Source organism: Trachurus trachurus, assembly GCF_905171665.1.
Source record: "Trachurus trachurus genome assembly, chromosome: 14".
NCBI classification, from domain to species: Eukaryota; Metazoa; Chordata; class Actinopteri; order Carangiformes; family Carangidae; genus Trachurus; species Trachurus trachurus.
The window spans coordinates 10,135,985-10,149,678 of NC_139903.1; the positions used below are offsets into that span (position 1 = coordinate 10,135,985).

The 13,694-nt window shown below is 43.0% G+C and overlaps 1 protein-coding gene across 5 annotated transcripts in view; it reads left to right on the top strand.

Moving 5' to 3' along the window:
- Nucleotides 1-13,694, top strand: part of srrm3 (serine/arginine repetitive matrix 3) — a 70,935-nt gene that overhangs the window by 41,766 nt on the left and 15,475 nt on the right. For all 5 annotated transcript variants that reach the window (XR_014595918.1, XM_083986380.1, XM_083986378.1 and 2 more), the window contains exons 3-5: nt 5,717-5,818; nt 12,446-12,547; nt 13,093-13,173. Coding sequence is in view for 4 of the 5 variants with exons in the window: in XM_083986380.1 (XP_083842506.1) it covers nt 5,717-5,818; nt 12,446-12,547; nt 13,093-13,173 (285 nt within the window). In the remaining variant the exon portion in view is untranslated. The remainder of the gene's footprint in view (nt 1-5,716; nt 5,819-12,445; nt 12,548-13,092; nt 13,174-13,694) is intronic.

The following is a 13,694-nucleotide window of genomic DNA, read 5'->3' on the forward strand; positions in this document are numbered from 1 at the left end:
AACATGAGGTCATTTATACATGACATCTGTCTGGAGGAGCGTGAGGCATGAGCTGTGGGCACAGCTCGTTAAGGAGATGGAGAAAAAAAAAAGCTAAATGTGTACTGTACTGCTAAAGGGATAGTTCAACATTTTGGCAAATTGGCCCATTGCCATAATCCTTATAGTTTTAGGAGTAGGTTCGTTACATTTAATTGTCGGTGCAAGATGTTTATAGAACAGTGGAGCAGAGCTGCGAGCTGCTCAGAGCTACGCTACAGAGGCTAATGGGATTTCTTGGTTTCCCTCATCAAACTCATCAAATACACAATCCAACAGCTCCAAAGCGCTCTCGTGGACAAGTTGTGACCTGCACATTCACCACACTATGAGATAATAACAGAACGTTGTGAGACGGAGTTGTTTTTGAGGCAAATGCAGAGACTGCTTGCCCTCGACAGGAACGCGCATCAGCGGTTTTGCATGAATTTGCCTCTAAAACAACTCTGTCTCGTAACGTTCCGTTATTATCTCATAGTGTGGTGAATGTGCAGGTCACAACTTGTCCACGAGAGCATTTTGAAGTTGTTGGATTGTGTATTTAATGAGTTTGATGAGGGAAACCAAGAAATCCTATGAGCCTCCATAGCGTAGCTCTGAGCAGCTCGCGGCTCTGCTCCGCCGTTCTAAAAATAGCTTGCACCGACAATTAAAGGTAACAAACCTACTCCTAAAACTATAGGGATTATGGTAATGGCCCAATTTGCCAAAATGTTGAACTATCCCTTTAAACAAATCTGGCTACCCAACGATAACATAACTCACTGACTTATATTAGGCTCAAGGTCTACTCTGCCTTTTCCGCATATACAAGGGTGCAGACTCTATTTCATGGACACTTTTCCATGCTAATTGAGCCATAATGATTGTGCATGATTCAAACTCCTGTGGCGTCGGAGCCTTTTTCCCGCTCTTTAATGAGCTCTCTACACAGGGCCTCCTCGCTCACTCTCTCACACACACCAATCGGTAGGCTACCTTTAAACACACACACACCGAATATGCATCTCCACAATGCATGCACTCATTAAACAGAGTGTGTGCCTGTCTCATGCATACATAAAATGGTGTGTATGAGCAGTGTAAATAAACAGGAAGAGAGAAAATATTGTTGTTCCCGCTTCGCAGAGCATAAAAATTAGATGCTCAAGTTTGCATTAAAGACTAAATATCTATAGCTGAGTGGAGAGGTGTAACCTGGCACAAGTATAAAAAGACACAGTGACGTCTCAATGAATTTATACATTTACACAGGGGGGAAAAGAGGAGCCACAGTTTAAATTCATTCATGGCCTGGGAGCTGTGATGCTGCACTGTGGCCACTATAGTGCCACTGTATTGCTTTAGTGACATCTGCAGTGACACAAGAGATATGAGTAGCCATAGGATCTTATTAAGAGAGCTGCTCCCGGAGCCTCTAAGACCACAGCCACATAACGATCTCTGCACTGATGGAGCTTTTTCTGCAAGCCAAAGCCTGCGTCATAAGACGATAAGCCTGTGACCTATAAGACTGAAAATTGGAGGAGAAAGCATCTCAGGAACAATGACCCATTTTACACTGTGGGGCTCCCAAGCCTACAGTACAGAGGGGTCTGTGCGAAGATGAGCAATCAGAAGGCATGCGGTGGATTGTGGTGTCGTGAACACACACTGATCTGCTTGCACTGTGAAGGAGGTGAAGAGGGCAGCTTTATGTAGCGAGAGAGAGGTGGACTCTTTCTTTGCTTCTCTTTGCCTGGTCTGTACGTTATCTAACCAGAAAATCTGAATCCAGTGAGCATCAATTGAAAATCCTCTCCACATGAGAGCTAAACCACAGTGGCAGCGTCACTGTGGCACTCGGTAAGTCTTTTTAATTCTGCCCCTGAAATAGAAATGTGGGGGTGTTCGGGCTTGCCTTCCCGTGTTCCCAGCACCATTCAATCTTACTAACTACATTGGCGTCACTTTGCCTCTCTGTGCTCTCTGCAGCAGGATTGATGGCTGCAGAGTTTCATAGGTGTACAGCAGCGCCTGGGGACAACTTGTGGAAAAAGGCTCTTCGGGTACCAAATGCAACGACATCACTGGCAGACGGGAGGAGCACAAACACACACAAACACACACGAACGATCCCCTGCACATAGACATGTCCTCACCAAAATCAATGACTATCAGTGCATGGGTGGTCTCTGGGCCGCAGATATTCATTTTCCAGCATCACGAGTTAATGGGCGAAATCTGTGGGTGCTCGGAGCTGTCTAATTACTCCAATCAACTTCTTTAATCATGGTGATTTTTCATGCCTGGGTGGTGGGGAACCCCCCCTCGCTCTGATCGATGTGCCCTGTCTCTCTCTGTCCAAATCACTGGGACTTTGCATGCTGTAAGCAATGGGGCAGGGCTAAATGACTTTCATTTGGCTCCACTTGGCCAGTGCTGGACCTCTGATTTCCCCCCCTGACACACACACACACACACACACACACACACACACACACACACACACATGCAAATGAAAATATACAAGTGCACTGCACAGTTTAACATTCATCGTAATTTGAATTCGGTGTTACCCAGGCTATTCCTGAGAGCAGCCACTCCAGTCATTCCCTCCTCTGCGTGGTGTCAGGGCAGAACAGATGGCGCGTTAGGCAGAGAGCCGCTACCTTTACAGCTGCAAGAAGTGCTAATTAAAATGTGCAGAAGAGAGATGTGTTGTTTTTTTAGCCTACTTCTGCTAATAGCTTCTGACAAATGTCCAATATGTGGCCATTTACACAGATTGATTCGGAGCTCATTATGGATTTTTCTTTCCTCACTTATTTTAAGTGCAACTCAAAAGTTCAGCCATCATGGGAAAAAAAAAAAAAGCTTTCAGTCTCACATCAACACGGGCTTCTTTTTGTCCCTACATGTTAATCTCCGTGGGTGATCCTTCCAACCATTCGCCAGGTTCCTGCAGGTGCTCTGAGGGGGTGGGGGGCCTCTATATTTGCAGCAGCATCTCTGACTTTGTTTTGGAAGTTCAACCGATCAAAAAGAAACAAACTTTGCGCTGCTTCATGCTGTGACGCTGTGCTGTGCTTCAGAGTCGATCGGTTCACAGGGAAGAGGAGGAGCAGATTCTGAAGGCCACGAGTCAACAGACCCCTGAGCCCCACAAGTTGTGACCCCCTTCCTTTTTTCTTGCTTTGACTGCAGTGTCAACAGAGGAAGCTGCTGGGGCTAACATTCTTACTGTCATCAGCACAATGTGAAGGAAAAAGCCCAACAGTCATGGAGCATGTTTGGCCAGAACGCATTCGTTTTCACAGCCGGTATCCTCTCTGAGCCTCCTCACTCCTTTTATCTATTGTACAGCCTCCTTTGATCCACAACAGACAGCTGAACGCATGCAGGGACTGCCGCAGAGTTGTCAGAAAGCAGCCATAGGAAGCAGCTAACGTATGGTGATGGCTCCTCCGCCGTGCACGGAAAAGCCCCGGATATAAAGTGTGTGTTTGTGGCCTCCATTGTGCAGAGCTGACAGCCGCTGGGCTGAGAGATTGCCATACAGCGGGACCTGGTGGTGCTGTCACACCGGCTGGCTCCGTCTCTGTTGGGCCATCTTCCAGCTATTACAGCCCTCCATCACGCTTCTCCTAATCTCATTTTTTGCACCGTCAATGCGCTCATAGCACCCAGCTCAAGTCAAGATACATATAGTACGGGGCTGCTATATTTAATCTGAGAAAAGTAAACACTCCTCAGACTAATGCAATTTCCACGCTGAAATGAGCCACTGGTTCATTTACAATCCAGTTTATGGAACCGGTCCTGCAATGAGCTGCAGGAGAAAGAATCTGTAGTCATGTAGTCTAAATCTAGGTTTTAGCACTGAGCAACGAGCAGCTCCACTATAACAGTCAGATATGTTTATTCTTACTTAATAGGAGCTGTAATTGCACTTCTAAAAGTTATTTGTGCACTTGTGGGTCAAGACTGGGTCAAAACAGGTGTTTATTCAGGTGCAGATGATGGAAACATACTGGCGACAGAGATAATCCTATCAATAATGTCCTCAGGAAGTCACACCAGATCTTAAGATGGATGTGTATAATATATGTGTGTTCAGATTTGACTGAGGACTAATTTTAATAGTAAATTGCATCAGGTGGATAAATTGCCTCCGTGTGTCACGTCCTCTACTGCTGAACGTGTTGATAAGACAACACGCCCAGAGGAGGCTGTTGATTTAATGTCCTCACAAGGGAGTGAAATGTTCAGTAATTATATGCAGCTGTCCTTACACATATGTTAAACATTGGCTAATGTGTAGTGGAGATAGATGGTTACATATATCACTGCTTTAAAGCCTTTATAATATTCAGTGTATGGAAAATGTATTTCTTAACTGTCTTTAAAGATTGATACCACTCTTTCTATTCTCTAAATATGAAGCTACAACTCTTTTTGTTGGACTTGATATGAATACCACAGTATATTATTAATGGCGGAGGCCTCCAGTCAGTCTAACTCTGTTATGTCTGGCTCTTGGCCACACACTCACAGCTTTATTAATTCTCTGCCTTTTCCCCTCCCTCCTCAGTCCTCCCCTCTCCCTTCATGTTCCCGTGTCTCTCTAGCTCATTACAGCTCATTACCAGGGCCAGAGCAGAATGTGGTGATAGTGTAAAATGGTATGAATAGCCTCCGCCAGGCTCAGCTTGGAGGACGGTGCACTGAAAGGGGCCGTGTACTGTCACAAAGTTGCAGCGATCCTCTGAGTATTTGTTGTATAGAAAAGGGCAGAACCAACTTCACTCCCTCTGCTGTGCGTGTTCAGACCGGCTGCTTGAATTATAGCTCTGTCCCTGCAGAGCTGTCAGTGTGTTTCCAGTGGCAGACGTATGGTCAGAGGTGGTTGTGTTGCTCACAAACAGGGAAGATGTAGCCCAAACAATTTAAAGATTCATTTACCATGCTTTTCACTGAGTATAATCATCATTTATTAAAGTATAATTGCTCATTGTGATGCTCCTGCTGCATCCACAATAAACCCAAGAGAAAAAAAAGAAGAAAAACAATTTTCTTCCGTTTGAAAATATGGATATGAATCTATAATGTGACACCGACAGTAATTTCTCGTGTGCCACTGCGGCGGTCGGCAGTATTCTGTCTGTGTCAGCTCGCTGAAAGCTCCTCACTCTGCCCCCCAGGTCCTCTCAGCTCAGCCAGTTATACAGCACTTGCCTGCAGAATAAAACATGACATGCAGTCCAAGCCCGAACAAGTAACCAGCCCGGGTCAGGAGAGGCTGACAGTGAGTCATCAGAACATCATGCATACATCATTCGGCTGAGTGTAATGTTTGGTCGGGACACGGTCAGGAGACAGTCTTTGACATTTTGCTCAGACTCTGTGTGAGAGCAGAGAATGACACGGCTCCTACTGTACATGAGCGACTGGCAGTTATGACGGATGACAATTAGCTCGGCCGGTGCCTCCCGCTGCATTCAGGCCCGTCATTAAAAACCGCTGCTTTAATTTGCAGGAGCTTCACAGGTCGTCACACCGTCTCTGGTTAACGCTGAGAAAAATTCACTTCGCCCTTGTCAGGGCTCCACTGAAGCTGCAGATGATCGCTGTCGGTGAGTGTCTGTCTGTGTTCCTTCACTAACCGTTGTGTCCTTCATGTCCTTCATGTCCTCAGGTACACAGAAGAAGAGATCCGACAGAAAGTGAGCACATTCAGACAAATGCTGATGGACAAAGAGGGCGTGATCACCAGAGAAGGCTCACACACACAACCAGTGTAAGTCTCCACATATCAGGTTTAATGTCATGTGTGCATTAGGAATTATCTGATTATGTGTAGTAATATATTTGTATCTGTACTAGTGCAGTGGTGGAGGAAATACTCAAATGTTTTATGAAGTAAAAGTAGCAATATTGCACTGCAGATACATTCAGTTCTCAGAGTAGTATTTTCCAGTAAATTTCCGGTAAATTTCCAGAAACTTTCCATGGGAAGTTACAGTAAGATGGGGAATTTGGGAAATATTCCAAATTGGAAACTTTCCATGGGAATTATCGGGAATTTATGGGAATTAACTGGAAATTGGGGGTAATTTAAACAAACTGTATCATGTCCAAACATAAATGTAAATATTTTGTTTTGTCATAAGCAGACATCCATGCCAAATAATTGGGTTAACAATTAAAAAACATGACATTTCAACAGATTTATTTGTGAGTAGAACTATCAAGTTTTAATTCTTGTATGAACAATCAATTCTTTCACTGAACAACAACAATCAAAAAGTAAAATAAAATTTTCCCCAACTATACAGTATTTAAGTTCCCAACCTTCAATTTTGTAAATTTCGGATTTATTCCCATATATTCCCGTTAATTCCTGTTAATTCCCATATATTCCCGTTAACTCCCATGGAAAGTTTCCAACTTTGAAAATTCCCGGAATTTTGCAACCCTAATTATACTGTATTATATTTTTTGTTGAGTTATTTGTCTGCAAAGTGATGGGAAATGTTCTTCCTACTGTATCTTCCTACTCACATGTTCTCTGTATATCTATATATACAGCTACTGCCAAAATCATAACCATGTATCTGGATCAGTCAAAAAATTAAACATAGTTTGTCTCAGTCCCTCCTAAGTCAGAAGGGAGTCTAATTAAAGCCTGTGTGAGTGTGAAAAGTGAAGGTGGAAACAGCAGCAGCAGCAGCTCGGTGGAAAAAGTCAGAAATTATTGGAGGAGGACCAGATGAAAGCAGAGTGTGTTTGAAGTGTCAGTGCAGTGCAGAGAAGGTCCCTGACTCCAGCTTGTCAGTTTCCAGTCTGCCGTCAAGGAGCCAGAGTTTAATGGGATCTCGAGGTAGAAAATAACACAGCTGAAACATCCCTCACGCTTCATCCACTGCACAACTAATGGAAAAGACTGGTTATTAAGGGAAAAAAAGGAGATGAATTTCATATCTGTCCAGAGCATGTTATCTGTGCAAATCCAAATAATGTATTTATATTATTTTTATACCCCCAATGTGCATGTAGGGTTATTCACCCTGCCTCCCTCTGGTTATTTGCCACATTATTCTCATCTTATTTATGTAGGAACCCAAAGAGTTTGTATTGGATCTATTAATTGCAAAATGCTTACAAGAACTAAAACTAGAGATCAATGAATAACAAATGCAAACAGAAACTGATTCTTAGGGAATATAATGTCCAATAGTGTCCTAGTAAACTCAATTACAAAGAATATGGATCGTACAGTAATTGCAAAGGTGAAATACATTTTCATTTGAATCCTTGGCTTTCTGCTAGTAAGGCCTCTTTCTGAATACACAGGGAACTGTTAAACCCCAGTGCTTTTAGAACAAGCAGCAGCATTTTAAAGTTTATTTCAAACTCTGCTGGAGGCCAATGAGGTGAAGATTGGCGTGATAATTGTCAATTTGTGTAGCATTAAGCCACAGTGCAGCTTTGAGTACGAGGTGGGAGGGAGAACGCATCATCAGAGGGAAGCACAGATGGAATCAAAGTAATCACAATGAATGGATACATGTATAGTTGATCCCCGAAAGATGCACACACACACACACACACACACACACACAGGCCAGTGCATCAGTTCTGAAAAACATGAGAGATTGCAACAGCAGGATGTGGGTGTGGTGGCACTTCAGAGTCAGTCCTTCATACTCTATGTGTGAATGATTGAGCGAGGCCGTATGGTGGCGGCAACGTGACCCGCTGTCTGTGAACTAATGACTGGTAATGACGTTGATGCTTAATGTCTCACAGACAGGACTAATGATTCTCCCTCCTCTGCACCTCCACCTCTCAGCTGGTGTCTGACATTAAGCCAGACCAGTCTGAACCGAGCTGCAGAGGAAGGAGGAAGGTTATGTGTACATGTACTGTAGGAGGATGAATATAATAAACAATCATGGCCCAGACTTGCATAAAGACAGAGCAAGTTCTGTTTGTTTAGATTTTTTTTTTTTTTTTTTTTTTTTTTTACATGAGTTCACAGTGAAGGACACTTCTGAGTCAGGTCAATTTAGGATTTTCACAACTTGCCTCAAATTCTGCAACTTTTCCCTCAGCAGAAAGGCCTTGATGTGGAAAATTGAAGAAGGTTGTAATTTGCAGGCTTGTTATCCCTCCACTTCTCCACAGAGTCCCTTCTCAGACAGGCCAAACACACACACACACACACACACACACACACACACTGAATCTCACACCCTGTGAAATCCACAGTGTGTCCCACAGCTCAACATTGTGACTTTTTCAAGTGAACTTATAAAATGTCCAGCATGATTATATAAAGGATGTCCTTTGTCTCACTGGTTGGAACTGTAGAAAAAGACCCAGTGGACCTTGACTCCTCACTGGGCTCCCTCACATTAACACCAGGGGATCCTCATGTCAGTTAATGTGGCTTTATGAGGCCTGCAGTCACTGTAATTAACAGACGGCACTGAGCACGGACATACTGATTTAATATTAAAGGGATAGTTCAACATTTTGGCAAATTGGCCCAAATTGGCCCATAATCCCTATAAATTTAGGAGTAGGTTCATTACCTTTAATTGTCGGTGCAAACGGCGGAGCAGAGCTGCGAGCTGCTCAGAGCTACGCTACGGAGGCTAATGGGATTTATTGGTTTCCCTCATCAAACTCATCAAATACACAATCCAACAACTCCAAAACGCTCTGGTGGACAAGTTGTGACCTGCACATTCACCACGCTATGAGATAATAATGGAATGTTACGAGACGGAGTTGTTTTCAAGGTAAATTCATGCAAAACCGCTGATGCGAACCTACTGCTATGATTATAGGGATTATGGCAATGGGCCAATTTGCCAAAATGTTGAACTATCCCTTTAATAACTTGGCCCTCTCTCTGTTGTATTTCTTGCTATGCTATGCTAAAAAAAAAAGATGTACTGTACATCAAGGAAGGAACGGAGGCTTCATCCCAGTCTGACATGTACTGTTGCCTTCAGTGTGTTTGAGTTTGCTCAGCTGGGAGATTTCATTCAGATGCCATCTTGTCCACAGGGACTGGTACTATTGACAGACTAGGCCCCTCAGCTGGAGCTTAATACTCTTACACACCAGCAATAAACAGCCAGCAGTGAGCATGGATGTGCTAGCTCATAATTCTGTTTACCAAATGTCCCTCATTGATTTCCTGCAGAATGGATGGGAACATGAAGCGAGAGGAGGAATGCAGTGTGTGAAAGCCTCCCAGAGCTGTTCAGGATTACAGTACACACCAAGGCTCACCCATCAGAGTAGAATCAATGGGGAATCTGATGCCAGGCATTCACATGGTTGTTCAATATCTAATGAAAAGCCTGAGACTAAGTTTCTTCATTATGAAACAGAAATACGTATATCTCATTTCAATAGAAGGGTTAGTGTAATGTGTAATGCCTAATACAGCTAATCTAATCTAGGCGCATACAGATCATAGAATTGATCAGCTCAGCTCAAACCCAGCCCAGTCAAGCCTTCATCTTATTGTAACATGACCAGCATAAAGCAGCCAATAGATTCGCCCCACCCTCATCCTGAGGAGTAATCAATCCCACCTCCACATTCCTCCTCCCAGAATAACAAACCATGACTCTCTACAGCAATAGAAATACATCCCAGCCTTCCATGGCAGAGTGGCTGTCTGGGGGGGGGATACGAATGAGCTGCACTACTTTGCGCCGCAGCCCCGAGGACGGCCTTGGCTGTAGTCCATCACTGCCAGGTCCCACGGACAGTGGCTGAATTAGGGAGTCTCCTGCCCCACCAGGGCACCATTAAGTATTGGGACACTCACTCATCTGCCTAACGGGGGACGCTGTCTTGATCACGACCAGGCTGGACAGATGTCAACGGCATATTGATGCATAGCATCAATTAAGGGATTAGAGACAGGATGGGGAGTTAGTTGATTTATCATTAATGACTAAGCATGGAAACCACTAGATAGTTTCAATTGTTGTTAATTGCTCTTTTTGGCAGCCGGCTTCATTCCCGGCCTGCAGGGACACAAGTCTCAGGCAAAAAAAGGCTAAACAGCTGCAGAAATGAACCTTTTGGGGTTTTTTAAATGCCAAACTGAGATTGTAAACATAAATTCAATAAGTATTACAAATGCAAAGGTCAAAAATACATTTTAAAATATGTATTGAATGCAATCACTGACATTTTACACATTCAGTTTATCAGTGTAGAAAACAAATGAACAGCAGTCTAATGAAACACATTAGGAATGCAGTGTAAATGCTGCATTATTAACACACTCTACTTCATATCCCATGTTGCTCTTGTTGATAGAGACCTTTTCCTATGTGATAGATAAATATTGTCACTGTCCTTTACTGCCATATTTAATGTTTTATCGAGTTGGACGTTTTATTGGAAGAACTAAATGACTGAAAAATATATAATCGTTTATTCAAAACAGCTAGGTGCAGAGGATTTAAAAGTATTTTGTATAACCTTGAGTTGTATCTGCAGGCGAGCCTTTGTGCACGCTGAGAGGCAAAATCCAAAAGATAGAGTTTCAAGAGAATTAAGTGAGTAGCTGTTATTGAAAAAGAGAGAGGTGGGGGGTAGAAGATTTTCTACTGCAGAGCGCTGTGTGTGTCTCCCTCCCCTTAGAGCAATATTCACAAGTTTCAAATTTTCCTTTTTATAGTGAGAAAATTGGTTCCATCATCTTGCAGTGCATCCTTTATCTAAAATAACATCTAGTCAATATTCATTCGTTCGGCAGTTTTCTGACTTAATGTGTTTTTAACTTTCTGTCACACACCCACATGGCCGATAGTTGTTTCCCTCTGTCCTCCTCAGAGTTGTTTTTTGTTTTTTAAATGCAAGTTGTATTTATTAGACTGAGTTTTGCAGTGTGTGTGTGTATGAGTGTGTGTTTGTGTATTCATCCAAATAACTTTCGGTGCATGTGCTCAAAAAGGGCTGTCATTGGGAAGTGAGGTTATTTCTGCCGGTGCTTGGGATCCCTGCTGTGCCCACTGGTGCCGAGCCAATTAAAGACTCTCTGTTTCCTCGTCTCCTTCTAACAAACCATCAGGCCTGTTTCCTGCTCAAGGCCGCCCCACTTTGTCCTTCCAGACACTTTACACCGTTCATTTTGTCTTTTTTCAACATCACCCCTCCTCTCGATCCCGATCTGATGTTAAATTTTGCTCTGATAGTGTTTCCCCATGGGTTTTTATCTCCCAATTTCAGACGCACTATCTTTTGCTTTAACCTGCTTTTGTGCTGCACTTCAGCCCTCTTCATCTCATTACCCCTGCTTCTTTTATCTTAGTATAACTAATTGAGCCTGCATGGATAGTCATCAAGGACGGCCTCAGCCATTGTCACTTTAATCCAAATAACCTCCCTACCTGCACATAGACTTATATGTACTGGATACTTGTGTGAAAATTACCAGAAAGCTCAGTACTCGACCTGCTGAGATTATAACAAAACTGTCAAGGTCAGAGATGGGTCAGCAGGGGGGTAAAAAATAAAATCTGTGTTTCATGGGGGTTTTCAGCAAGGTTGGATTTAGTGGATCAGAGGGGGGGCACCTAAGAGCAGAACGGACAGTGGGGCAAGTAGGATTAGTTGGGATGCCACTGTTGCCTGTATATACAACACAGTATGTGTGAAAAACAATTTATGACTCCCGAAAGCTGAACTGTCAGAGTGTGAAAAATCCTGATCTTCTCATGGATGCGGTGACGGACGAAAAGGATGACACATTGCAGTCACACAAAAAAGTTTAGTGTGTGAGTAAAGAAACTAGTCAGACTTACTGTAGTTCTTCTTAAATGAATCACACATCAGAAGCAGGACAGAGTCTGCCTCAAGTGCCCCCCTCCCCTCCCCCACCAGCATCCTCCACCGACCTGCAGTGAGGACAAGGTCGTAGCTTCGTCTTTGCTCTGAATGACAAACTCCAGTTAGAAGAGTTCACAATGAGCATCTCAGAGACACTACAATCTCCTCAAGAGCACAATCTCACAACAGAGGTTAAAATTACCCCCGTGGGTTATGACTGAATTTAACTGTCCTGCTTTCAGCACCATTACAAGGTCAATCTTTTCATTTGTTCAACTAAAAACACACAAAAATAGCCACAACTATTCCTTGTATTTAGTACTAATTAGGAAATGTTAGCGTTAGAGCTAAACTGTTAAATCCACCCAGGCAGATATACACTAACCAATATATAATATACATATGTTTGTAATTGCATATGTGTTGTCATACATTGCATTGATACAGGTTGAACTTGACTTTAAAATGAGAACTGACCATGATTATGACGATGATGATGATGATAAAAACCTGGTTACATCATGATCTAATGATCCTCAACACATTTTGTTTACAGTGTTAACCACCTGCACTATCAGCCTGACCAGTATGAAGAAGACCCAGCGCTGGCTGGTTATGAAGATGGAGACTATGACCACGATTATCACAGTGACAACAGGTAAAACACATGTTAACACACACACACACACACACACACACACACACACACACACACACACACTGTTGACCAGCTCTCGTCCCTCAAGTGATGCAGTAAAACCATCTATTACCTCCTTCACATGGCCTCTGGGTGTTTCCTGTGATAATATCCATAAACATAAAACTGATATTGGGCCAAACTGCTCTTCAATCTCCCATCATAGCTGATGTTGCTGATGTTTGAAAACCATAATGCAGACGGTCATTTAGATTGCGCTTTCTGCCTGTGTCACTTTTCCAATAGGACTAAGTGTAATTTCCACGAGGCAATTTCCTGTTTCCATTGTGAGATGTATTGCATGAATATTGTGTGTGATGGCAGAATGAACTGAGGAAATGAGAAAGTATACACTTACACGTCTTGTTATTGACACAGCAGCAAATAACTATAATCAGAAATTTATTCCTTCTGAAAATGATTATTATAACAATCACTTGCAAATTATATCTGCCTGTCTTGCTCTCCATCTCAATCGCCCTCTCATTCTCTCTTTTACGCCGCAGAGTGAAGAGGAAATCAAGCAGCTCGCCATCCCCACGTCCGAAGAAAAGGAAGAAGAAGAAATCTGGCCGACGAAGGAGTCGGTGAGTGGAAACGGCTTCCTCTGATGAAGTTGTTCGATTTTTCTTTTTTTTTTTTCTTTTTTTTCTTTCCCCCAGCCTCGTTGACAAAGTAATTACACTGTGGTTTTCTGACACAGAATTTCAATTATTTTCCAGTGAATATTTGAAACAAGCCATCAGATACTGCCGTTGTGAAGAGGGGAATAATCTGTAGTGAGTGATTAGCAAAGCATAGTCTCGTCTTCCATTTTCTTTTAACAAGGTCAGCAAAAGGAGAGACTGAAGGAGAAAGTGTGAAAGAGGAAGTAGATTGCTGGTCAGAAAGAATAAAGAATAAAGAGCAGAAAGGCACGATCATGAATACAGCTCAGCACAAAGAGGCTCGGTAAGAGGAGTCAGCTGAGCTACTATAGGATGACACCTCTGTTCACCTCTGTACAAAGATGTGATTTAATGTAACACTTTGAACAAGTGAAAAGCCAGAATTTTGCAGCAATCTGAGGCTCATTTTACAGTCATGGCATGAAAAAGATGTCTCTCCA